The sequence below is a fragment of the Budorcas taxicolor genome, chromosome 3, assembly GCF_023091745.1.
Source record: "Budorcas taxicolor isolate Tak-1 chromosome 3, Takin1.1, whole genome shotgun sequence".
Classification (NCBI taxonomy): Eukaryota; Metazoa; Chordata; class Mammalia; order Artiodactyla; family Bovidae; genus Budorcas; species Budorcas taxicolor.
The window spans coordinates 112,568,243-112,595,536 of NC_068912.1; the positions used below are offsets into that span (position 1 = coordinate 112,568,243).

The following is a 27,294-nucleotide window of genomic DNA, read 5'->3' on the forward strand; positions in this document are numbered from 1 at the left end:
GGTGGTTTCTGATAGCCGAGCCCCAGGCAGACAAAAGGCTGGCCCGCTTCTTTCTTCCTTGATAGCAGGATTATTCTGGGGAGGTGAAACCCAAGAAAACCCAGGGGCTCTGCACAGTGGAGCCCAGAGAGCAAGCCATTCATGGACCAGCACTGGGTGGACGCTGGAAACTGGCCCTGCCCCCTTGCCTCTCTCCCTTACTGGCAGGGCCTTTGGCAGGGTGAGACTTAAGGCTCATTTGGGCCCCTTTGGCCAGGCTGGGGGCTTTCCCAGGTCATAGGCCCAGTTTGGGGACCTCAGACCATCCTGCTTCATTCCACCCCGTTCCACCAGCCAGTGATGGCCCCAGTCAGAGTCAGGAAGCCTTCAAGTGAGGCCTTGGAGGGCAGATCTGATGCTGTCATCAGGACAGGCTGGGTGACAAGAGTTATTCTATAAGGGCTTCCTGGAAATTCAGCCCAAGGGGCCGCAGCAGGCTGTGGACTGCAGTTTCTTCCAGAATGCTAATGGTGTTGGATGCTGTTTGAGGCCAGTGGGTGTCGGTACCTCTTTAGCAGCAGCCCTGGAAGTTGTCTGCTTCCTCTTCATGGCTGCGGACAGGTCCTACTTTTAAATATAGCTCCCTCCCACCGCACGCTTACCAGGCACAGGGGCCAGAGCTGGTGGGTTATCTTTTTTGGCCCCTGACAGCTCTGCAAGGCACAGACAGCTCAGTGATAGTCTGCAGTGGGCTTGCTAGCCCGTCTCTCCCACATGAATGGCAAGGCTGGGACTGCACCCAGGCCTGTATCTGCAGGGCCATGTACACCTCTGATGGGACTGGAATCTCCCCCCTCAGAGATCCTGGAGAATAGCAAGAGGAAGGGAATGTGGACCTTTCAAAGCAAAAGCAAGAGAAAAAGCTCACCAATCCAGAAGAGGGCTAGAAAGAAGCCCCAGGAGACAAACAAGGTTGGGGTGGGGCAGGGGGTGCCTTGGGACCATGAGTGGCTTTTCTTTTTAGTATCCTAGACTGCCTTTAAGAGGGAAAATGTGGGTTAAAATTTAAATTACAGGGGGAAAAAAACTGGTGAATGGAGCCAAGATGTTGGTAGAGGAGAAGCCAAGGACTTAAGGGGATGCCAATAGGACTCAGCAGCGCGGCTCCTGTTATCTCTGCCAACGGCATCAGATACAAATTGTAAAACATCTAACTCTCGCAGTTAACTAGTGGTCTGTTTGTTGGAATATCATGTATGCACTCTATCACCACCTGTCAAGGGGGGTGACTAATAACCGCCTCACAGCCCTGCTGAATTAAATAAGGTGACTTAGCACAGTGCCTGGCACTTAGGAAGTGCTCAATAAAGAGTAAACGCAGGCGTCTATTATTAATTCTTCATAGGAAAGTTGAAAGGGTTCCTGTATGAGACAATGTGTGTGAGCTGCAAAGCAGACCAGTGGTAGTTACTAGGTGCTTTGAACCCCATTGTCTGCGCCGACGGCAGACGGTCATCGGATGCTTTGAGAGGAGCAGATAAAACAGTGAGATGATGAGGGGCCGCCTGGGAGGGTTTTTCTGCCTGCCTTGTAAATGCAGGCCCTGGAGGAGGTGGCTGTGGACCAACCCTGAGAGACGGTCACTTTAAAGGGAGAAGGGCGTGCTTCAGGATTACGAATCCCAGTTCCAAGGGGAGGGCGGGGACACCACTAATGTGGTCTCTTTCTAGTCTGGCCGGGACTTAACGATGGTGCTTGGCTGGTGCTTCAGGCAGGAACAAAGGGACGCAGTCTCTGCTGGGTCCCTGGGAGTGGAGGCGCTGGCTGGCTCGTGACCCCTGTCTTCCCTGCCCCTCTTCCCTCAGAGACGTCCCCTCTCTGTCCACACACGGGCGTTATTCCTGGGCCAAACTGGCCCTCTGGCCGGATGGCGGGCCCTTTCCTCCTCCTGGGATTTGCCCCCCCATCCCCCCACCCCCGAGGTGGTGGGCTTCTACACCCACTATGGTCAACCCCCAATTTCCTGCCTATTTAAAGAAATGTGAATTCCTTTCACCTGTTGCCCAGCCTTCACCAAGGCTGTTTCTCATACATTTGGCCTTTGTTCTTAGGCCTGGAAAGTATTTCAGGCTTGAGGGCTTAAGAGAAGTTTTCCAACCCTTCATGGCCCTTCTGAGTCAGAACCCCGGAGAAATGCAGGGGTAAGGTCTCCGAGCCCCTCACTGCCCACAGCCCCAGCCTGACGGCACTTTGGGCTGGGGAGCCCGTGCTGGCTGCAGGCTCAGGTGATAGGGGGTGGCCCTGGTCCTCCCTGCCCCTGCCGGGCGAGGACAAACTCCTGCCTTGTTCCCTGACCTTTTCTTGTCTCGTCCCAGTTCACCTCCAGTTCCTGAGGCCCTTCTCCTCACCCCTGAGCATTTCAGCTGTTCTCGTCTTCCCTTCATTTCCCTCCCTTTCTTCTCCGGGTTTGGACCCTGACCCTCAGCCTCTGCCCAGGAAGATCTGTATCTTGGATGTACCCCATCTTCGGCTTCCGTTTCCTCTGCAGACTTCGTTGGGACCCGCATCGTGTGCTGAGCAGAGGGCAGGGAACACCCGTCCACACTCTGGGCCTGGAGGGCAGAGCACAGGGGCCGTTCACCTGGCCGCCTTTCTGAGGTAGCGTTGCCCTGAGAAGCTGTTTCTCCAAGTGTTTTCCTTGGAATGATTCCTTAGAGGAGCCTCCCCCCAGTAGAAAGTCCCTGAACGCAGAGGACCGTGTGGCCCGAGCGCTGTTGCCCTCGGACACATGACCGTATGGAAGGCTTTGGAGAGCTCCGCGATAGAGAAGCCTGTTCACTTGGAGCAGGACTCCCTGTGACAGAGACCGTCCCTCCGGCCTGTTTGTAAGAGCTCTTCTCGCCTCAGGCCCTGTGTTAGCTGTTTTTGCCAGGAAGGTCTTCCTTGGTATTTGTTCAGTCGCTAGGTCGCCTCCTACTCTTTGCGACCCCGTGGACTGCAGCTCGCAACGCTCAGAGCCGGCCTTCTCTGGGTCAGGAAGATCCCCTGGAGAAGGGCTTGGCAACCCACTCCAGCGTTCTGGGCTGGAGAATCCCACAGACAGAGGAGCCTGGCGGGCTGCAGTCCGTAGAGTCTCAGAGTCTTTCACAAGTGAAGGGAATTAGCATGCTAACTATGATAAACAGTAACTCCCCACTCCCCACTCTTTCCGCCACCGTTCTCCTTTCTGTCTGTGAATCTGACTATTCTCGGAATGTCAGACAGCTGGAATCATGCAGAATTTGTCCTTTCGCATCTGACTTACTTTCACTTAGCATAACGTCTTCAAGGTTCGTTCACGCTGTGATGGGGGCCACTCTTCACTGTGGTGCGCAGGCTTAGTTGCTCTGCGGTGTGTGGGATCTTTTCCCAGATCGGGGGTTGAATGCATGTCTCCTGCCTGGGCAGGCGGATTTGCCACTGATCCAGCTGGGAAGCCCTGCCCCAGCAAGTTTGACAGTCAGCACTCTTCCTAGGTGGCCTACCTATACCTACCTAACAGGCCAGCCACTGAATTGCATGGGCATCTACCCCTGTTTATCTTTCCCTCCAGAAGCCTGGTAGAGGGCCTTGCTGATTCTGATAGTCAGTCCTGGTGTTCTGGTGGACCCGCTTGACCATCTTGTTTCAAAAGCAAGCGACCCAGCAGTTCTGCTCTGGGATATTGACCCAAGGGAAATGAAGGCATATGTCCATACAAAACTTAGACAGAAGTGTTCATAGCAGCATGATTCATCATAGCCAGAAGTGGAAACAACTTACATGTCTCTCAGCCGAAGAATGGATAAACAAAATATGGTATATTTATACAATAGAATATTATTCAGCGATAAATAACAAGAATAAAATAGTGATTGATGTGTGCTACAACATGGTGGACTTTGAAAACATCACCCTAACTGAAGGAAGCCAGACCCAAAAAGTCACATATAGAATGATTCCGTTTGTATGAAATGCCGAGAACAGGCAAACACATAGAGACAGAAAGCAAGCTGGTGGTTGCAGGAGACTGAGAAGAGGGGATGGGGAATGGCTGCAGGGCATGGAGCTCTTTTCGGGGTGATGAAAATGTTGAGGAGTTATTAATAGGCAGTGATGGATAGTTCTACAACATTGTGAATATGCTAAAAATCACTGAGGTGTGCAATTTAAACTGCGCCATCGTAGCTCAGTTGGTAAAGAATCCACCTGCAATGCAGGAGACCCCAGTTCGACTCCTGGGTTTGGAAGATCTGGTGGAGAAGGGATAGGCTACCCACTCCAGTATTCTTGGGCTTCCCTGATGACTCAACTGATAAAGAATCCGCCTGCAATGCGGAAGACCTGGGTTCAGTCCCTAGGTTTGGAAGATTCCCTGGAGAAGGGAAAGGCTACCCACTCCAGAATTCTGGCCTGGAGAAATCCATGGACTGTATAGTCGACGGGATCACAAAGAGTCGGACGCAACTGAGCGACTTTCCCTTCCACTTCAATTTAAAAGAGTGAATTTTGTGGTATATAAATTATATCTCAACAAAGGTGCTATTTTCAATGTTCAAGTTCCTTTAAAAAATTATTTATTTATTTATTTTTGACTACTCTGGGTCTTCATTGCTGTGCGCGGGCTTTCTCTAGTTGTGGCAAGCAGGGGCCGCAGGCACTCGGGCTTCAGGAGTTGTGGCACACGGGCTTAGCTTCTGCTCCAAGGCATGTGGGATCTTCCTGAACCAGGGACTGAAACTGTGTCTCCTCTACTGACAGGCAGATTCTTAACCACTGGACCACCAGGGAAGAATCATAAAGCTATTATTATTATTATTATTTTAAGCTAAAAACCAAGAAAATATGGCCAATCCCTGAATCACTTTTAGGGAATCCCTGGCAATCACTGCTTCCTCTTTTAAGTGCTCACAAATCATGTTGATGATACTAGATCCTGAGCCAGTCCATCTGTGATTTATAAGCTCTGCCTGCTTCCTGGAAATGCTGGCACACCTGGAAACCACCCTGGAACACCTGTCTTGTCCTTCAGGGTTCTCAGAGCCCACCAAGAACTTCCAGGAGACTCATCTGTGAACTTTAGCACAGAACTTTTGCAACGTGATCCTTCCAGCCAAGAAGGTGGTGGGAGTCCAGGGGGAGCACAGAGCTGCCTGGAGGAGGTGGCATCTGTTGAAGAACAGAGGGCAGACCGTGCTGTTGGAGATCAGAGGAAGTGGGGCAAGCTCCTTGGCTCCAGGGGACAGAAAAGACACCACCAAGGAGGGTGGGGTGGGAGTATGTTGTGGGTGGGAGGAACGGCATGAGCTGGCCACTGTGGCTGGAACACAGCACCCTGGGGAGTACTAGGCTTCATCTCCAGCAAGACCACGTGGGCCTCAAAATACCACCAGCCCACATGGTTAGATTTCTGGATGCCCACAGGCTACGGGTGTGGTGTGCTCCCCAACAATGGTGGTTTCTTTTGTGGAATTGAGGGTGGGCAGGACAGATAGTCAAGAAGTCTGTTTTTCTGTTTGTTGGTATTTAATTTTTTTTAACTGTGGTAAAATATACATAATGTTTGCCATCTTAACCATTTAAGTGTTGAGATCACGATATGCTCACATTCTTGTGTAACCATCACTACCTTCCATTTCCAGGACCTTTTCTTCATCCCAAATTGAAACTCTAAACCATGAAGCAGTAACTCCCACCCCACCCCTCTTCCCCTGGTCTCTAATAGCTACTCTAGGAATTCTGGAAATCTCATATAAGTGGAATTCTGCAGGTTTGTCTTTTTGTGTCTGGTTTATTTCAATCTTAGCATAATGTTCTCAAGTTTCATCTGTGTTGTAGCATGTATCCAGTTCATTTGCTCAGTCATGTCTGACTCTTTTTGACCCCATGAACTGCAGCACACCAGGCTTCCCTGTCCATCACCAACTCCTGGAGCTTGCTCAAACTCATGTCCATTGAGTTGGTGATGCCATCCAACCGTCTCATCCTCTGTCGTCCCCTTCTCCTCCTGCCTTCCTTCTTTCCCAGCATCAGAATCTTTTCCAATGAGTCAGCTCTTCGCATCAGGTGGCCAGAGTATTGGAGCTTCAGCTTCAACATCAGTCCTTCCAATGAATATTCAGGACTGATTTCCTTTAGGATGACTGGTTTGATCTCCTTGCAGTCCAAGGGACTCTCAAGAGTCTTCTCCAATACCACAGTTCAAAAGCATCGATTCTTCTGCGCTCAGCTTTCTTTATAGTCCAACTCTCACATCCGTACATGACCACTGGAAAAACCGTGGCTCTGACTGTATGGACCTTTGTCAGCAAAGTATAGAATTTCATTTTTAAAATAATTTTATTTATTTTTTACCTTGCTGGGTCTTTGTTGCTACAAGGGCTTTCTCTGGTTGCAGCGCGTGGGCTTCTCATCGCGGCGGCTTTCCTTGTTGCAGAGCACGTGCTCTTCGGTGCCCAGGCTTTAGTTGCTGCCCACGGGCTCAGTAGTTGTGGCTCCTGGGCTTAACTACTCTGCATCGTCTGGGATCTTCCTGGACCAGGGATCAAACCCATGTTCCCTGCACTGGCATGTGGATTCTTATCCACCTCACCACCAAGGAAGACCAGAATTTCATTTTTAAAATGGAGAATAATATGCTACTGCGTGAACATATAATGTCCCATTGTATGGATATACCTCATTTTGCTTATCTGTTCATCCGTCAGGGGAGTCTGGGGTTGTTCCCCCCTTTGGGCTGTTCTGAATGGATTTGATTTTAACGCATGATGTTCGTACTGTAGTAACAAGGGATCTCTGGGCAGTGGAGAATAGGATGGATTTGCTAGGAGAAGAGCCAGGGAGTCTGTGAGAAGCTCCATAATAGCTCAAGTGTGTAGAGAAGGATGCTGGGGGTGGAGCTGGGTGGAGTGGCTGGGGGAGAAGAACAGAGGCTGAGGAAGGGTCCCACAGGGCTGACCCAGGCACCTGGGAGTACAGGGCAGGGCCGGGATCCCTGCCGTGGGGAGGCTTGGGGGCTGGGGGCACCGTCAGCAGAGGTGCTGGCCCTGTGTCGAAACTTGGCCAAGAGTATTGTGCCAAGTCCCGGTTCATCTGTAACATCCGGGCGTGACCATTCAGACCTGGGGACTGGATATCTGGGAGCCGGATGGCTAAGCGTGAAACCAGAGTGCCAGGTCGGGAAAGCAGCTTCCAGAGACAGGAGACCTGCGGACGAGAGGAGAGGTAGATGGAAATGGGGTGATGGGGACCCAGGGAGCGGTGACCGAAGGAAGCTTCCAGAACCGTCAGTGTAATAGAGTGGGTGCATAGGGTGCCTTGTGGCAGCCCTTCCATTGTCCAGCGTTAGGAGTTCGTGGATGTTTGTTGACTAAAATGGGGAAAAATATAGGTAAACAGGCATGTTTTTCATCCTCAGGAAACTTATGGCCTAATTAAGGCATTAACAAATATGAAAACATTCCTGGAGTCCAAGATCCGCTTTGAGTTGGGCCCTGCAGAGTCCAGAGGTGTTGAAGGAGAGGCCGGGGACCCTTCCAACGCAGTGACCCTGGTGGCCACTGCAAGGCAGGAGTAGTTTGAGTCATTTTTAAGTAACTAAAGCCAAAAGCATTTCGCATTTGGTAGGTTAATAAGTGTCTTTTGGTCCTGGCCATGGCTATCCCTCACCAGCGCCCTGCGTTTGACCCCACAGGTATGATGCTGGAAGGGATGGCTTCATTGACCTGATGGAGCTGAAGCTGATGATGGAGAAGCTGGGGGCCCCCCAGACCCACCTGGGCCTGAAGAGCATGATCAAGGAGGTGGACGAGGACTTTGATGGCAAACTCAGCTTCCGTGAGGTACCTGCGTCCTGGCCATGAGCCCCTGGAGGGTGAGGGTCCCTGAGAGGACCCACTGATTTACCGTCCCCTGGACTACACAATGTCTTGGGCCCCTCTAGAGAGCTGCTTGGATATTTAACCTGCAGTTCTGCTTTTTAACATATCGTTAAGGAGCTAGTGAACCACAGTGCTGGCATGAGAAAGTGCTCAGCAAGCAGTTTGAAAATCACTTTGGGGAGGATAGCCTCCTTTGGGTAAAATGGTAAGTATTGAGCAATCTGGAGGGATGTTCACTAAAACATTCATAGTGAATGTTTGTGGGTGCAAAGTTTCGGTGGGTTTTAGTTTCACACTTTAAAAATATATTTAAACTGTTAATTTTTATGCTGTTGTTTAGTCGCTAAGTCCTGTCCGACTCTTTGCAAACCCATGGACATAGCCCGCCAGGCTCCTCTGTCCATGGGATTTCCCAGGCAAGAATGCTGGAGTGAGTTGCCATTTCCTTCTCCAGGGGATCTTCCTGACCCAGGGATCGTACCCTTATCTCCTGCTTGCAGATGGATTCTTTACCACTGAACTACCTGGAAAGCCCATTAATTTTTAAAATAAGCATTTTAAAGTAGTTTTTTAAAAAAACAATTAAAGGGTCTTGCTTTCTGCCCCTGAACCTTCTCCTCCAAAGAAGTCCAGGATAGGTTTTTGGTCTTTGGACCCCTGGAATTGTGAGCAAAACTGTGTACATATAGATATATTCCTGGAAGAATACACGTAGATCCACCTGATTTCCCAATGGGTGAAAACCTCAGCCATTTTTACTTTGGGGAATAAATCTCAAGGCCACTGGGTTTCTTCCATGGCAAGAATGCAGCTCCACAAGGAAGGGAATTGCATGTCTTGTGTGTTTGAGTTTTATTGAAAGGTTTTTAGATGTATCCATGACCTGGTATTAGAATAACTTTGGCAAGACCATCCAGGCTGAAGGTTTGGACATTAGCCCAGCTGCTGTGGTCTCGTTTTCAGTCGTGTCTCTTTTGGGACCCTTGGAAGATGAAAGAAGAGAGGACAGTCCTTGTCTTCTGGTGTTTAACCCTAATTATTCCAGAAACAGTGGAGTGCTGGCATCCTGGTTTCTGAGGGTGAGAACTTTGGCCAAACACTGGTCTTCTGTCCAGGCTAGATAGGGCCTTTGGCTGCGCTTCCTGGTTGCGGGGGCTGGGGGCCAGGGGCGGTTCTCTCTGAAGCTGAATTTGCAGCCATGAGTCCCTTCCCCAGCTGACCATGCCTCTCACTGCTCACAGATCAACTTCAGAATCCCCCATCTCTTCCTTTCCTCAACTGGCTGATGTGGAGATAGATCATGGAAAACCTGTGTTGGGCGTAACCCTCAGGATAATCTGCTGCCAGACTTCTCATTTCAGAGCTAAGGAGCTAGAAGACCAAAAAGGTCAGCACTTGCCTGAAATCAGATCCTGGCTCAGGGCTGGGCCTGGGAGACAGCCTGCCACCATCATTTACCACGTTCAACTTTGCAGCTGCCTCTCTGGTTTCCTTGCCTCTCATTTGTATTACTACAAATTATTAATAATAATAATATCAATCCTTTGTATTAGTCATGCATCATGCTGGGCATTAGCTCTTTCTTTCCAATGTCTCAAGTGGTAAAGAACCAGCCTGAAATGCAGAAGACGTGGGTTCGATCCCTGGGTTGGGAAGATACCCTGGAGGAGGAAATGGCAACCCACTCCAGGATTCTTGCCTGGGGAATCCCATGGACAGGAGCCTGGCAGGCTACAGTTCATGGGGTCACAAAGAGCTGGACATGACTGAGCATACATAACGACAGCAATAATCTGGGTGCCCCTGGGATGTAGAAAGTAAAGGATTTCGCCTTGGTGAAGCTTTGGAGGCACTGCTGGGGAAAGAACTTCTGTGGCAAAGTTTTAACCTCAGGGGAATGGAAATCGAGGGTGCTTAGACATCTATGCAAGTCACCAACTGAAAATCCCTCCCCTCTGTTTGACCCAGGATCCTCCTGCATGCGCCCCTCTCTGTTTCCAAGATGCTCAGTTAGCTTTTGGTTAGCTGTTGGTTTGGCCATTTCGATCTGAGGCTTGGACATTTCCAAAGGGTTTTGTTGTGGATACTCAACCCACCTACAGGTCTTCAGGGGTGTTCATGTTCAGTCCTTTGTCAATTCAGAGCCCCACTGTGGCCCCATCTCTAGGAGTTGTGCCCAGAGGTACAGAATTGGAAGTGTGGATGCGTTTGCCACACAGTACTCCACAGCCCAAACTCCTGCTCTTAGGATTTCACTCTGCCGGTATCCACCCATGTTGTAAGCCACCAGTGGGCTGATGCTGAGTTTGTGTAATGAAAAGAGGTGTACATTCCAGCCTCCATCTTCCACACAGAGCTGCGTAACTGGGACACATTATTTCTCAGCCTCAGTTTTTATGTCCTTAAAATAGGGCTGTTAACAGCTTTTGCTCGGGACTGTTTTGAGGACAAAGTTCTCTTTCTATGCCTCTATCAGTTAGAATGCTTGACTGTTAGTGATGGCAAGAGAATGCTAACTAATTTAAACAAGGAAAGAATAGGTGACTGTTGGTTCACATACCTAGGAGATGAAGTGAAAGTGTTTTAGACACAAGTAATCAGTAATTTTCTCTTGCTGTACCTTGACTGTGTTTTTTTCTACATCCTTTCTTTCCAAATAGGGTGTTGTCCCTGGTGCTTGCCATGATGGTTGCTGGCCGCTCCAGGCTACCTTGCCCCAGGGAATGGAGGGCTACTTCATCCCAGAATCCATAGCAGTCTCAGAAGAAGGCTTCTGATTGGCCCTCATAGGGGTACATGCCCACCTCCTGGACCAAGCATTGCATCCAGGATACTGTGATTGGTTAGATTCAGGTCATGTGCCACAGGGCATCATAAAACAGCTCCACCACCATCATCATAAGTGGCAGGAGCTGCCAGATAGACAAAATGTCTCATTTCTATAGTGCCTTCCTGACCTGATGCTTAGTGGGTGCTTGGTGAGTTCATATTCCCATTCTTTCTTTTTTTTTGGGGGGGGGGGTTAACTTGACTGAAGTGAGTTACATCTAAAGAAAAGCCCTTTGATACAGAAAATATGTTTCTATTAAGCACCAATTTGCTACCTTCCCCCAACGTTCAAGGGAATTGATCTTTCTTTTAAACCATTTCTTTTCCAATTATGAAAATGATATGGGCACATTCGGGGTATTTAACAAAATGGCACACAAGGAGCCTTTAAAAATGATGATTTAGCACAGTGTTTGATGACCAGAGGACAAATGTTGACAGTGTGAGAAGCAGGAACAAAAGCATATTTCCAAACTGTGTGTAAAAGATAATTGTTTGCATTTATAGTTTATGTACATGTACAGACATGTAGGAGAAGTCACAGGATGCACTGGAGTTAGCAGTTCTATCTCCGTAGCTCTAGGGATCTAGAATCAGATTCTAGGCCTCCCCACCTCAGTCTCCTTTGGAGGCAGACAGAGAGACCTTAATATCTTCCTCCCTTTTTCTTGTAGTCCTTACTAATTCCATTACATCTGTCTCAAAGCAGAATTGCTCCAAGACCAGACATGTGGTGGTTTTGTACAAAGGCTGGATAAGGGGTTTACTAGATTACCTGTCAGTCCTGGGAACTGGGTGACTTCCCAGGGGTTCAGTGGTAAAGAATCCACCTGCCAGTGCAGGAGACCCAGGAAGGAAGATTCCCCTGGAGGAGGAAATGGCAACCCACTCTGGTATTCTTGCCGGGAAAACCCTATGGACTGAGGAGGCTGGCAGGTTACAGTCCATAGGGTCTCAAAGAGTCAGGCACGAGTGAGCACGCACACACATGCACGCATAAGCACACACTGGAAACGTAGGTCTTTTCTCCTCCCACCCTACCCTCCCTAAGAGGGTCTCTGGCAGCCCTGACTGTCCTGGGTTGCGCCCCTGTCTGTTAATGGTTGATTGGACCGTGGGTGGACCCGTGGCCAGATTAGGTCAATTGGATTCTGTATCTGGGAATTTGGGGCTGGAATTTGGCACACTGGCTCTGCAGGTGGCTGTTCCTGCAAGGATAATTCAGTGCGGAGTGGCCATTTTCTGCCATGTGGTCCAGACGTAAGAGCTTGAAAGAGAATGTGGCTTCCAGTCTTGAACACATTGGCTCTCCCCATTCCAATCTTCATCCAGACCACTGTATTTTGCCCTTGGCTTTTGAGATATCCTATTTGTATAACGAATACCTCCTTTTTGCTTAAGCCAACAAGTGTGTCTCTGTCACTCGCCACCTAAAAGCTCTAACTAATGTGGGCAAGTGTTTGTATCACCAGTCAGAGCCACGAAATTAAAAATTCCCTTGAATTCATCACAAGCATTTGCTAGCTCATGTCTGAAACTGCTTTTTAGCTCTGTGAGTTCTCTCTGTTTCTTTGTTTTCTGCTTCTCCTTCCCTCCCCCCTCTTTGCTCAGAGTCACAGCTAGGACACTTTCCAATTCTCTACAACATACCAGTCTTTGTGGACTATAAATAGGAAGACAAACAAGGCTGGGCAGTTGGAGAAATTGTCATTCAGGGGTTGGTGATTGTGATACATTAAATGGGAAAGTCTGGCATGCGCTATGGAAAGCTGGAGATTTTCGAGTTGAGCTGGATCTTTTTTCTTTAACTGGCTGGGGCAGGGAGACCCCTAAGTTGTGACAGAGCTGCTGGTGGTTACCTGTGAGCCGGCAAAGTTGAGAGTGAGCACTTGTGGCCGGGATGCACTCAGGGGAAAGGACTGTTGAGGAATACTTTAAGCCCTTTTGTTGCTGGTGGTGTTTAGTCACTCAATCGTGTCTGACTCTTTGAGATCCCATGGACTCTAGCCCACCAAGCTCCTCTGTCCATGGAACTTTTCAAGCAAGAATATTGGAGTGGGTTGCCATTTCTTCCTCCAGAGGATCTTCCCAAACCCTCCTGTAAACACCTACATTGTCATCTCTGCTGCAGAGAAAGAAAAATGAATTTTAGAGAAGAGACTCCCCTGCCCCAGGTCACTAGGGTTGGTGCTAGGCTGGGGGCGGTGCTCCGTCTTTCCTAAGCTCTGGAGGGGCAACCTGTTTTGTGTCCTCCTTATAAAGACTTGGGAAGGAGGGTGGCTTCTGCTAAGTGCTTTAAGGATACATAGGGGACCGAGGCACGGTTGGATGTTTTACTCTTTCCCTCTATCTGAGGCTCATGTGTGCAGGGATCTTCAGTCTCTTCTATGAGAGCCCGCTCACCACCATCCCCCAGTCCCCTTGTCCCCCATCCTTTTCTTGGGGGAACCTCTCCTCCTTCAGCAGGCTTGATTTCCAAGTCTTCTTTGGAGCCGGTGTTCTGGCTCTGAGAGTCTGCTGCAAACTGAGTCTTTGCCGGCCTCTAGTGAGAGAGTTTGAAGCTGCAGGTGGGTGACCGTGGCATTTCTGTCGAGCCAAGCTGACCACAGTGGCGGCCTCCTCCGTGAAGCTGAAAGTCCTGCAACATCTTGCTTCACCGGTTGCTTTGTTTTTGGCAAAGTCCACAGTGGAGTTAGGACCCTCGAAGCGAGAATGACAAGGAAGGACTTGTTGGCAAGGCGTTTTGGGGGTGGTGATGGTGGAATCTCAGATTTTCACTTAATGAGGCACGCTTCCCTCTAGGCGTTAAGAGACATTCAAGTTGGAATTTGGAAAAAGTTCATTGAGCTTGTCTTACTCTCACTCTGCTTTAGAAAATGTTCTTTCCTCTTGGGGAAGACAATCTTTAGAGGAAAATTGAAATTTCCCTTTAGGCATACATATTGTGTGTGTGTGTGTGTTTGTGTGTGTATGTGCTCAGATGCTAAGTCATGTCTGACTCTGCAACCCCATGGACTGTAGCCCACCAGGCTCCTCTGTCCATGGATTCCTCCAGGCAAGAATACTGGAGTGGGTTGCCATTTCCTCCTCCAGGGCATCTTTCCCAACCCAGGGATCGAGCCCACGTCTCCTGCCTTGGGAGGGGGATTCTTTACCACTGAGCCACCTGAGAAGATCTAATTCTTCTTAGATGGATAAATTATGGAAGTGGTATAGAAGCTGTTTGACAAATTCACAAAAAAAATTTAAAGAAGAGAAGTAAAAAAGCCATAAAACTGCTTTGGGGGTGATGGAAGGACATGCAAGGGGTGAGATAGAGCAAGGACTGCTCTTTCGGGTTGACCTATTTGTTTATTTTAAAATGTATCCTCCAGAGTCTTGTATGTATTGTATTCTCTTAGTATAGACTGACTTTAAAGACAAATTCATTCAGGTCACATTTTGAATCTTCAGGAAGACGATGGATTATTCAATAAGTGGTGTGGGGATTACTAACTAACCATGTGGAAGAAAATAAGGTTAATGATCACCTTTACATGACAGATCAGAATAAATTTCAGAGATTAAATATTTACATGTGTATTTTTTTTTTAAGAGTCCTAAAAGCTGTAGACAGAAACACAGGTTTTTGATTGTTTCTGTAACCTTGGTGGCAAGGAAGGATTTTCTAAGCATACCACTGGTGAGAGAAAAGCAAAAATTGATAGCTTTTGAAAAACATTTCCACCGTAAACAAAATTGAAAGGCAAGTGACAGAGGTAAAGTAGAAAACACCGAGAGAGGTAAATAGTTTAACGCCAAAATGGGACACAAATGGGAAGTAGGAATGGCTTCTTAAAATGTCAGAAATATTACGTTATTCAGTTTTAAAAGTAGTACATAACAATCTACTGGACTTTTTCTTTCATGGCTGTTAAGCAGGATGTTGCCAATTTTTTGCTTTTATGCATAGTGCTTCTTCTTAAACCATTTTATGTAATGTTTTTATGTGACATAGCATTTGTGTGCATGTTTTAAGGGATGGATTCCAAGCAGGGGAATTAATGATTAGAAGGGTGAAAGCATTTTATCTTTGGTAAATATTTCCAAAACGCCCTCCAAAAATTTTGATTCAGGTTACACTCTTAGCAACATGAGGGTGCCCTTTCCTCTACATCCCTGTGGGAAGATAGGTCTTTAAAAAAAAAAAAATCGTGTATTTGTTTGTTTATTGGCTGCGTGCGTCTTCATTGCTGCATGTGGGTTTTCTCTAATTGCGGCCAGCGGGGGCCCCTCTTTGTTGCTGTGTGCAGGCCTCTCATTGTCGTGGCTTCCTTTGTTGCGAAACACGGGCTCTGGGGTGAGCAGGCTTCAGCAGTTGTAACCTCCAGGCTCTTAGAGCACAGGTTCAGTACTTGTGGTGCCCGGGCTTAGTTGCTCCTTGGCACGTGGCGTCTTCCCAGACCAGGATCGAGCCGGTGTCCCTTGCATCGCAAGGCGGAGGCTCAACCCCTGGACCGCCAGGGAAGCCCCTTGTTTTCTTGACTGTGTCTCGAGGCATATGGGATCTCAGTTTCCCCTACCAGGGATCAAAGCCACATCCCCTGCAGTGGAAGCATGGAGTCTTAACCGCTGGACTTCCAGGGAGTTTCCCCATGTTTCCAGTGTTGACGTAAATAGCTTGTCATGTGGCCACCCTTTGCATACACCCTTTGTGATAGGCATGGCGGTAATGACTGTAGCTTGGGTCAGAGGGAACTGTAAATCTCCTGGTGACGTTGACTTTGACCCTTGCCAACCTTCCCCTGCAGTTCCTGCTTATATTCCACAAGGCCGCTGCAGGAGAACTGCAGGAGGACAGCGGGCTGATGGCACTGGCGAAGCTTTCTGAGATCGATGTTGCCCTGGAGGGTGTCAGAGGTGCCAAGGACTTCTTTGAAGCCAAGGTAGGTGCCTCCTTCCTGCGCGGCACAGCCCCCCTGTCCCTGCACCCTGCCGAGCCGAGCTCCCAGCCGGCGACCAGCTCATCAGGACAAGGGAGACGGCACTCTATTGAGCACGTGAGATGGTAGGGAAAGGAGAGTGTGTGTCTGTGTGCCATCTGAAAATTAAAAACAAAATGGCCTGATGGCAAATGCTTTGGATCCTGGTTTCAGATTTATTTTTATTTTTGACTGTGCTGGGTCTCCATCGCTTCTCGGGCTTTTCTCTAGTTGTGGGGTGCAGGTTCTCACTGCAGTGGCTTCTCTCGTGAGGAGCACGGGCTCTAGGGCACTCGCATTTCAGGAGCTGCAGCATGGGGGCTCAGGAGTTGTGGCTCCCAGGTTTTCTAAAGCACAGGCTCAATAATTGTGGTGCATGAGCTTAATTGCTCGGCAGCAATGTGGGATCTTCCCAGACCAGGGATTGAACCCATGTCTCTTGCATCGACAGGGGGATTCTTTACCACTGAGCCATCAGGGAGGCTCCTGATATCAGATTCAAACAGGCTTGCTGGTGCAATGGTCCCAGATGACTCTGGAGTCAGACTTTCCTAGAGAATTCCTCTCTACCCCAAACCACATGAGTTACTTGAACAGCTGCCTCCGTGTTTGCATCTTAGACACCTGTGTGTAAACAAGTGACCCGAGAAGGCTGCCTTGTTGGCTTGCCCTGGATCAGAATCGTTATGTGCAACGTTGACGACGCCAGGGAGCCGGGAAGGATTCTGCAGCATGTGGTCTTGGAGCCCTTCTGGGTGCTTCTGTTCATTCATGAGTTCATATGGTCATTGAACGTTTCGGGAGATTTTATCTCAGTCTGGGTGCTGTCATTTTCCTCTCCACAGAGCACACTGGCAGAAAGAGAGATCAGGAAAACACTCCAAACGTCCTTCTGCAGTTGCGGGTGGGGGTGGGGGGTGGGATGGGGTAGGGGGTGGGGCTGGGGAGACGGGTGGAGGGGTGCAGTGGATAAGACCACGTGGGTTCACATTCTGCCTCCTCCACTTACCTGTCACTTGTCAGTGCCTCAGTTTCCTCATCTGTACCCTGGAGCTGATAATGAGATCACCATGAGGATGAAATGCTTTCTTTCGTCTGAAGCATTTAGCAAGTGCCTGGCTCACTGAGCGCACTCTGTACATGATATGAGCTATTGGAACTCCCTGCAGCTCCAGCCAGGGGCCAACCCCTTGTGCTGGTTGTTTAGTCTTCCTGATCCAGGGACTGAACGCACATCTACTGCACTGGCACGCAGATTCTTTACCACTGAGCCACCGTGGAAGCCCCACCGCTCCTGGCTTTTCCCAGGAGTTTCTTTGCCCAGAAACAGAGTGTCCTGGGTGACACAGCCCAGCCTGTTCAGGCCTCAAAGCAGCGTGCTCTCTCTGCAGCTCTGTGATGCTGCGTGGAGATAGGAGTCCAGCATCTTTCTGCCAGGCAGACCCTTATCAATCGCACCACCAGGGACGTCCCTGCCTTGAGGATTTTATCCTTCAGAGACACTCGTGCCAATGCACATAGATGTATAGACAAAGCTTTTCATACAGTGAGGTTGGTAATAGAGGAGAACTGAGCGTAACGGAAATGTCTGTGACCCGGGCATTGAGTCCACTGTGGTTCACCCGCACGTTTACACAGGCTACAGCTCTTGAAGAATGAGATGCAGCTGCATTTATGTTTGGTGTTGTTCAGTTGCTCAGTCGTGTCCGACTCTTTGCGACCCCATGGACTGCAGCACACCAGGCTTCCCTGCCCTTCACCATCTCCCGGAGTTGGCTCAAACTCATATCCATTGAGTCGGTGATGCCATCCAACCATCTTGTCCTCTGTCATCCCCTTATATGTGGACAGATGTCCAAAATGAATTAGGCAAAACAGTATGCTTGAAAGCCAATTTTGTGAAATAGTAAATACAACCTGGATAATTTTATACCAAAGTATCAATAATAGTGATGTCAGAGGGACCGACTTTTTAAAATAATTTTGTGAGGGTTTATGATGTGTGTGCATTATTTTTGCAACAGGAGAAAAGATGAAAAGAATAACAATAAATTTTTTTGAACTTGTTCTGTTTATTCGTCTGCCTCCTCACCCGCAGACTCAAAGGCAGCGTAGGTGTGTTACCTGTGTAATTACAGTGCCTGGCTAATAATGGCCCTCAAGAAGTGTTGGCATGAATGACAAATGGAGGAAACCATCGCCCGAATTTGGGAGAAGGCCATAAAGGAGCTGACATTCGCGACAGATGTTAAGAGATGAATGGGGATTCACCTTGTAATCAGGGAGGAGAAGGCGTTCCTGCCGTGGGAACTGTGAGAGCAAAGGCTCTGAGGCATGGGGTAGGGAGGGGCAGGGAGGGCTTGGAGGCTGGCCCCTGTCTGTACTGGATGCAGCTGGACAGGAAGCTCTGGGTTCCCCTGAGGGTCAGGCTTTCCCCAGCCTGTGGATCACCAGAATTATCTGCTGACCAGCTTCCCAGGCCTCATCCAACTCTCCCTGGGCTCTGCGGGAGGATTCAGTGCATGGCCAATCTTGGAGAGCAGGGCCTTGCTCTGATCAGCCTTGGGTACAACGGGGACAGACTTGCCTGGGGAGAGACTGGACTCAGGGAGGCTCCATAGACACCTGGAGAAGAACCGTAGGTCCAACGAGGAGTGTGACAGTGGGCTGGGGAGGAGGTGGCGATGAATCCCAACCCCCCTAGAGCTCTCAGTGTTGGGACTTCCCTGGTGGGCCTGTGGCTGAGACTCTGTGCTGCCAGTGCAGGGGGCATGGGTTCGATCCCTGGTCAGGGAACGAAGATCCCACACGCTGAACACTGCAGCAAAAAAAAAACAAAAAAAACAAAAACAGAACTCTGTGTTCATGACCATGTGATTGGAGGTAGAAAGTAAAAGCAACAAGATTGTAGGAGCTGTGGGGCCAGGGGTTGGTGATACTAAGAAAAATCAAAACAGGACCCCTGTCCCTGAATGTGAATGATTTCGGGAGGAAAAGCGATAAGCTGGGTTTTACTGTTAAGTCCGAGGTGACTTCAGGCAAGGGAAAGACCTGCCCCTTTATCTGAAGGGCACACTGTTGTTTGCTGCTAGGTTCTGCTCAGCCCTATTGGACGGAACTTGGCCACACCCCGTTAAATGGGAGGCTACAGAATGCCTTTTTTTTCTTTCCTGGGCATCCATGTGCCCAGCTGCAATTCTGATACTAAGGAAGACAGGCATACTAGATACTGTAGTCATGGAATAATCTCTTCCATGCTTGTCCATTCCTGAACTGACTCCTGGCGAGGGCTGGAATATTGTTTCTCTGATTGGCTTCTCTCCTTGAGCCCAGGGGTGAAGCCAGTCTCCCCTAGGCCCTTGGGCCATGTGATAGGGAAACATCTCATAGAAAGAAGTCGGGGAGGATGGATGTTTCCTGGACAACCAGCCACACAGACCACAGGCACTGTCTTCACGGGATACAGACTGAAACCTGGAAACTAAAGGGAACTGACCAAGGGCAGAACGTCATGGTGACTAGAGTGGGAAAGGAAATAATCAGAGATACAAGGAAACTCTGGAGAAATGCTATACGGAGGACAAGAGCAATTTCAAGAAGAGATTGAATCAGATGAGGTTGGGGCAGAGGTGTTGGGTCCAGCAAGTGGGTCAGTGGAGACTCATTCTGAGAGATGAGGTTCACTATGGAGGGAGGGCAGATTGTAACAGGGTAAGGGTTGGGTGGGAGCTGGGGGGAAAGAGCCCTGATAGCTGGCTTTTTTGTCTAGAAAGTTGGCAGAGGAGGCCTAGACAAAGTGGGGATGGTAGCTTAAGATCAGGAAAGAAACTTTTTTTTTTTATCCTAGAGAAGATAGATGTTGGCATGTTTCTAGGTCACAAGGAAGTGATCCAGGGAGAAGAAAACATAAAGAGTGGAGTGATTGATGGACAAGTACTCAGAGATGATAGAATCAAGAGGAGAGGTGGACTTTTATAGTGGAGGACAAGGACCCCAAGTAAAGTAATTGCACAGGTCCCCAGCTTTCCTCTGACCTGGCCAGGAATGGGTAGGTGGGGTGATTACCAAACATGTGAGTGTTGATGGTGACCCTCTGCTGACCGCTTCTGATTCAGGTTGTATCTAATCCTCATACAAGCTTTCTGCAGGTAGGTATTATTATCCCACTTTGCAGATGAGGAGACTGATGCTTAGACAGTGGTTTGTTGATCGATGTTTAACAACTGGCTCTCTGGACAAAGAGTGTGTGTGTGTATAATGTGTGTGTATATAATATACACACACACACACACACATTTATATGGGCTTCCCTGATAGCTCAGTTGGTAAAGAATCTGCTTGCAATTCAGGAGACCTCAGTTCGATTCTTGGGTTGGGAAGATCTGCTGGAGAAGGGATAGGCTACCCACTCCAGTATTCTTGGGCTTCCCTTGTGGCTTAGCTGGTAAAGAATCTGCCTGCAATGTGGGAGACCTGGGTTCTATCCCTGGGTTGGGAAGATTCCCTGGAGAAGGGAACTTATATATTTAAGTTCTTATATATAAGAAGGCATATATATATATATATATATATATATGTATGCCTAAGTTTATTATAGATTTTGCTGATAAAAAGGATACATAGCATGTAATGTACAAATAATAAATATACACTATTTTTATTGCAGATTTCATATAGTCTATTTTTTTTTAAATGGTGATGGTTTAGCTGCTAAGTCGTGTCCGACTCTTGCAACCCCATGGACTGGGAACCTTCAAGGCTTCTCTGTCCATGGGATTCTCCAGGCAAGAATACTGGAGTGGGTTGCCATTTCCTTCTCTAGGGGATTTTCCCAACCCAGGAATCGAACACAGGTTTCCTGCATTGCAGGCAGATTCTTTACTTACTGAGCTACAAGGGAAGGCTGAAGAGCAAAGTATTTTAAAAATACTTATTTTTATTTATTGTGTTGTACCAGGTCTTCACTGTGGCATGCAAACTCTTAGTTACAGAATGTGGAATCTAGTTCCCTGACCAGGGATTGAACTTTGAGCATTGGGAGCTCGGAGACTTAGTCACTAGGCTATCAGGGATGTCCCCCTTATAGGCTATCGATTCATAAAGAATAACTCCTTGATTTTTGCTGGACTCTTGTGTCTGTAGGCAGTCTACGATTGCAACTGACAAAGGAATGTAGTTCCAACATGCACGTTGGTTAGTATTTTGTATAATTTACAAGAAAAAAGTGAAAAGATGTGTCAGAACTTCATTCATTCCTCAATGACATGAGCAACATCCCAGAAGGTAAAAAGCATCTACCTACAGTGCGGGGGACCTGGGTGTGATCCCTGGGTTGGGAAGATCCCCTGGAGAAGGAAATGGCAGCCCACTCTAGTATTGTTGCCTGGAAAATCCCATGGACAGAGGAGCCTGGCAGGCTGCACAGTCCATGGGGTCGCAAAGAGTTGGACACGACTGAGCGACTTCACTTTCACTTTTAAATATTGGAAGAACAGCCTTTCCATGTCGGAGCTATTTATAATGTGAAGGCTACAGACACTACACATGTTTACCTTTAATCTGCATTTTTGACATTTTGCCATCACTTTCTTAAGAAAAGATTGTCTAGACAGTCACTGAAAGAATAATCAAACCCGTGTTTGTAGCATTATTCTTCCAAGGTGTGAATCCCCCTCCTGGGATTGCTTTTGAAGCTACCCACAGGATGCCTTTGAACATGGAGCTGGGACAATTCATGGTGCCAGGTCATCATACACGGTTTCCCCCTTAGAGATGTGACAGACGCAGACAACCTTGAGGACACAGATAGTAGTCAATGAAGCACAATCACCAGAAATTGATGACTTGTAAGTGTGTGTTACCTTTGCTTGTAACATAATTTCATTGTGAAAGTATATAAATCTAATTTTTAACAGTTGCTTGGACTTCCCTCACAGCTCAGTCAGTAAAGAATCTGCCTGCAATGCAGGAGACCTGGGTTCGATTCCTGGGTTGGGAAGATCCCCTGGAGAAGGAAATGGCAATCCACTCCAGTACTCTTGCCTGGAAAATCCCATGGACAGAGGAGCCTGGTGGGCTACAGTCCATGGGGTCGCAAGAGTCAGACACAGCTTAGCAACTAAACCACCACCAACCATATTTAGCAACCAGCTCATAAAATTCCTGCAAATCAGACAACTGGCTTGCAAGCAGGTAGCAGCTAGTGCGCCTCTGGTCCCCGAGATGTTCAATGATGCGCCCAGGGTCTGCTTCCTGCCCACCCTGAAGCACAGGGAAAAGGGGAGGGATGAAGAGGGTGGGCGAGGAGTCCAGAGTGGACAGACCGCATTCCTCTGTGTTGTTGTCTAAACGAGGGAGGAGATGGCCTGCAGGGTGGCAGTGTCCCTGAGGATGCAGCCATCCGCTTGACCACTGTGGGCAAAGAGCTGGGAGGAGGGCAGAGCTCCAGTGAAGGACCAGCCCAAACTGGAAATCCTCACCCTAAGTGGGTCCTGGTGAGGCTTCTAAGAAAGACACATTCTCAGCCTGCAAGCAGGAGCAGACAACGTCCCTGGTCCAAGGGTGGGACTTGGGAGTGGGGGGGCAGAGGTGGAGCATGTCCGGCAGAAGAGCAGGTCCTGGCAGTCGGAAGCTATGTGACAGCTGCTGTTGTGAAGATTGTTCAGGCATCTGTTCTGGGTTAGAAAGTGAAGAAAGGCGAGGCCAGCCCATTAGGAAATAGGAGCTTGAACCCAGGTTGTAGGATGCTACAACCACTAGGGATACTTGGGGGACAGGCTGGGTAGACGACGGTAAACTCCAACTTGGACATCTTGCCAAGATCAAGATAGAGCAGTCTCTGAGGACTCTGACATAGGGAGCCAGGGGTGAGAGCTGCTGGGTCAGAGCAGGGCCCCAAGGGCCTGAGAAATACCTGGGTGGGGGGGTAGTTTGGAAAACATAATTTCCTTGACCCTATCCCTAGGGATTCGGATTCAGAAAGAGTGAAAACATAATACGTACTGCCTACTGATAATTTCATTGGTATCTTGTCTTCAAAAATGGACCCTTGTGAAGTACAGGGAGGATTTGAAAAGGATATTATAATTTTTCATTGAAATATGAGACTCAGCATTGGGCTACCGTGGATGTGGTTTTCCCCGGTGGCACAGCAGTAAAGAATCTGCCTGCCAATGAAGGAGATGGGGATTCGATCCCTGGGTCGGGAAGATCCCCTGGAGGAAGAAATGGCAACTCACTCCAGTATTCTTGCCTGGGAAATTCCATGGATAGAAGAGCCTGGTGGGGCAACAGTCCACGGGGTTGCAAAGAGTTGGACATGACTTAGCAACTAAACAACAGCAGCCATGGATGTAATGAGATGAAAACAGAATGGGCTAAATAAAAAGCATTGTAGGGAATGGTGAATCTGAGCTGCAGCACTGCAGAGAAGTGAATGAGTGGACCAGGGATAGACTGATGTGACAATGAGACAAGGAAGCTAGTGACAGAGAAATCAAGGCGATGATGCCCGCAGGTAGAAATAACGAGAGATGATGATACATCAGCTTAAAACCATTACAAGCTCCATAAAGAAACTCATGTATACAGAAAACAGATTTGGTAACCAGAAGGGAAGGAAGGTGGGGGACAGATGGGAGAAATGGATGAAGAGAGTCAACTATGGGGTGATGGATGGTAATGAGACTCATGGTGGTGATCACTTTGTAGGGTATTCAGATGTTGAACTGTAATGCTGTATACCTGAAACTTACACAAAAGGCTATATCACATTCATTCTCTAAAGCCATTATGACTCTGATTACAAAATCAGATGAAAATAACACCAAACAATTTATATATCCATCTAATAAGTATCGCTGTAAGAATCCTAAAACATTAAGAAATGGAATGCAATTAAAATATTTGAAATTTATGTTAAGATGGCAGGGATAATTTTTAAAATATACTCATATCATAGGTAGGTTAAATTAGAAAAATGTGACCATTGCAAGTAGATGTCTCAAAAACATTTGGTGAAGTTTAATACATATTCATAATCACACATTTGAAAATAAGAAAATATGCTTCTTCAACATAAGAAAAGATTTACTTTCTTTATAAATATTAAGGCATTCTATAAGGCAGTAATATTAACTAATGTAGTACGGACACAGGAATAAACAAACCAGTTAGCGGGATGGGGTAGAAAATAATAAAAGCAGGTCTCCTTCATGTGGGAATTGAGTATATGGAAAAGATAATTTTCAAATCAGTGGGAAAATAATGGGCTATTCAGTAACAGGTGTTGAGACAATTGGGTATCCACTTAGGAAAATGAAGTAAAGCCCTCCATTAGGCTCCCTCACAAAATAAATTGCAGGGGACTTAAAGAGCCAAATGGGAAAATGAAAACATACAAGTATGAGAAGAAATTACAGGAAAATGGGTTTAGAACCTGGGTGGTAGAGAAGAACTTCTTAAACATGATATAAAGTACAAACTTGGAAAGGAAATAAGTGAACTTTTTGATGACATCAAAACTTAAATGTTTGTATGACCCAAGATACTTTGAAGTAAAAAAAAGACTGGAGGAAATTAGCTGAAAAATATATACCTAAATTATGTAAAGAATTAGTGCAAATTAAAGGAAAAATAAACACTAGCTGAATAGAAAAAATAGGCAAAGAATATAAATGGATAGTTTATCAAGAAAAGAAAGAAAGTAAGTGAAGTCACTCAGTCGTGTCTGACTCTTTGCGACCCCATGGACTATAGCCTATGAGGCTCCTCCATCCATGGAATTTTCCAGGCAACAGTACTGGAGTGGGTTGCCATTTCCTTCTCCAGTTATCAAAGAAGAAATAAAAGAAGGTGCCAATTTTTCTTCCACATCAGATTAGCAAACAGGAAAAAGGTTAATGATAAGTGTTGGTAAGGTTATGGGAAAATGAGCCTTGCATTTCATGATTGTGGGGTACAAATTGGAGCAGCTCTTTGGAGGGCGATCTAGCTGTTTTTATTAAAAATAGCGTACACCTAAAGATAGGGTTTCCCTGGTGGCTCAAGGGTAAAGAATCTGCCTACCAATGCAGGAGATAGGTGTTTGATCCCTGGGTCAGGAAGATCTTCTGGAGAAGGAAATGGCAACCCATTCCAGTGTTCTTGGCTGGAAATCCCATGGACAAAGGAACCTGGTGGGCTACATACAGTCCATGGAGTTACAAAGAGTCGGACACAACTTAGTGACCAAACAACACCACCTAAAAATATCCCTTTGCCTCAGGCAGATTGATGCAGTCCCAGTCAAAATGCCCACAGGGAGCTCATTTTCTTCGTGACTTTCCCTAGAACTAAAGAATACCATGGTGAAATTAAAGGTGGAAAGTAAGTAGAAGTGGGCATGGATATGAACAGTATCCCGGGACTTCCTTGGTGGTCCATTGGCTAAGACTCCATGCTCCCAAGGCAGGAGGCCCAGGTTTGAACCCAGGTCAGGAAATTAGATCCCACATGCTGCAACTAAAGACCCAGTACAGCCAAACAAATAAATATTAATTTTAAAAAAAGTATCCTGAAAAAGAAGCTAAAAAAAAGAAACAAGAAGCTCAGGTGGAATAGGCAACCCCAGCAGACTGGAAGGAGCATCTGTAACACAGAAGCAAGTAAAATGGTGATATCCTCGCTGTTAGAAAGCAAACATCGGAAGACCAAGGGCAGGGAGCGTGGCCGGGGTCCCAGGGCATGTGGCTGGAGACCACCGAGTTCTGTTTGGTGGGCTGCTCCTTCTCCAGACGTCTCTTTTGTCTCTCACTCTGTTGATCCGCCCTCACTGTTTCTCTGCAGGTCCAAGCCTTGTCCTGTGCCAGTAAGTTTGAAGCGGAGCTAAAAGCAGAGCAAGATGAGCGGAAGCGGGAGGAAGAGAAGAGGAAGGTCCGCCAAGCAGCCTTCCGGGAACTCAAGGCCGCTTTCAGTGTTTAGTGGGGCTGACCCTGACCTCTGACCACAGCTGTGCCTCACAGATGCTCCGGGGAGAGCTGGCCAGACACCCTCACCCCTGCTGACCCTTTGCCCCAGCCAGCCTCCACACCCATCACCCAGTGCACACTCCTTGGCCTTGTGGGGTGGCAGGGGCAGCTCTCCCCATTTGGGAACCCCTCCCAGAAGGTCCCACTGCCCTCCTCGAGTCTCTCTCCTGCACCCTTCCCTGTAGCCAGAACGTGCCTCGACTTGGCGACCTCTGCTTGTTCCTGTCTCTTTTCCCCTCCACATCAAAGAGTGGTCTGCTGTGTTAATTCGTGCAGATACTTCTCTCCTTGGTGGTCCTCAGAGGAGAGAGCCGCAGGAGGCCAGCATCCATTTCCTTGGGTCATCCTTTTCTGTGTCTCTCCTTTCTTTCTCATCCAGCCTCCTTGTTCTCATTCTTCGCCTGATCCTGCCAGATGCTCCTGCATCTTCTGTCCTTTGGTGATGGTGAGGTTTAAGGCAGGCCAGGCTGGACCACAGCCTGGTCCCTCTCCACAGTGGGCCACAGCATGCTGCTGAGGTGACAGAAAAGAGTGAAGAGATGGGAGATTCTGGTCTTCCCCATCACCTTTCTCTTATCCTTAGCATTCCACTTAGGTCCCTCCCTTTTCCTTCCCCTTTGCACTTCTCAGCCGTTTCCCCCTTCTCCTAAATACTGTGCTACTTAACCGTAAGAATGAGAGAATGATTACAAACAATAGTAATGAGTAGAACAATTCTTATTAACTCTGACTCGTTGCGAATTATATTACAGTAGACCCTTGCCATCACTGAGTAACAAATCCAGAGTCTTTCAGAATCTGAAACGCTATGACCATTTTCACCATCTAGCCAGTTTCCAACATCTGCTCTAAGGTGTTCAAAGTGAAGCTGTTCTTCAGCACAAATTTGTACGTGTTATGAGTTCTTGGGATTGCTCCCAGATACCAGGGGTTTGTTGTACATGATAAAATAATTTCTAACGTCATATTTATTTCTTCCCTTTTTTAACTGCTGTCTTTTACAATGAAGAGAACATCTGCATTTTTACCTTACAGCTATTCTTTTTAAATAAACGGTGCAAGTGGGCTTAGCCATCACATCAGCGTGCTTCTTGTCTTCTTTGAATTGGAGGAGAGAGGAGGATGTTTTCTGTGTGGGCCGCTTCCAGCCCAGGCTCCTGTTTGACACCGAGTCCCTGAAGTAGAGTTAGAAGTGGTCCCTGTGGGACTTTGCTGGTGGTTCAGAAGGAAAGAATCCGCCTGCCAAATGCAGGAGACATGGGTTCGATCCCTGATCCAGGAGGGAGCTAAGCTCCCTGGAGCATCTAAGCTCATGCGCCACAACAGTTGAGCGTGTGCTCTAGAGCCCAGGAGCCACAGCCTGAGAGTCTGTACACTTCAACAAGAGAAACCACTGCAGCGAGGATCCCGTGCACCCCAGCGAGAGAGGAGCTCCCCGCTCAGTGCCACGAGAGGAAAGCCTGTGCAGCAACGAAGATCCAGCACAACCAAAAATCAATAAATTAAAAATCAATAAATAAAATTATTTTTAAAAGTGAAGGCTAGAAGTTTGGTTTTCCCTCCAGGGCATTCTGAATAGGAAGATTGTCTGTCCGCTGCTCTTCCCTTTCCTATCACTGA

At 47.8% G+C, this 27,294-nt stretch overlaps 1 protein-coding gene across 1 annotated transcript in view; it reads left to right on the top strand.

The window, feature by feature from the left end:
- The window catches only part of EFHD1 (EF-hand domain family member D1), a 44,155-nt gene extending 17,414 nt beyond the window's left edge, over positions 1–26,741 (top strand). The window contains exons 2-4 of the mRNA XM_052637494.1: positions 7,691–7,838; positions 15,497–15,631; positions 25,493–26,741. Coding sequence (XP_052493454.1) covers positions 7,691–7,838; positions 15,497–15,631; positions 25,493–25,627 — 418 coding nt within the window. The 3' untranslated portion in view covers positions 25,628–26,741. The remainder of the gene's footprint in view (positions 1–7,690; positions 7,839–15,496; positions 15,632–25,492) is intronic.
- The last annotated feature ends 553 nt before the right edge of the window (positions 26,742–27,294 follow it).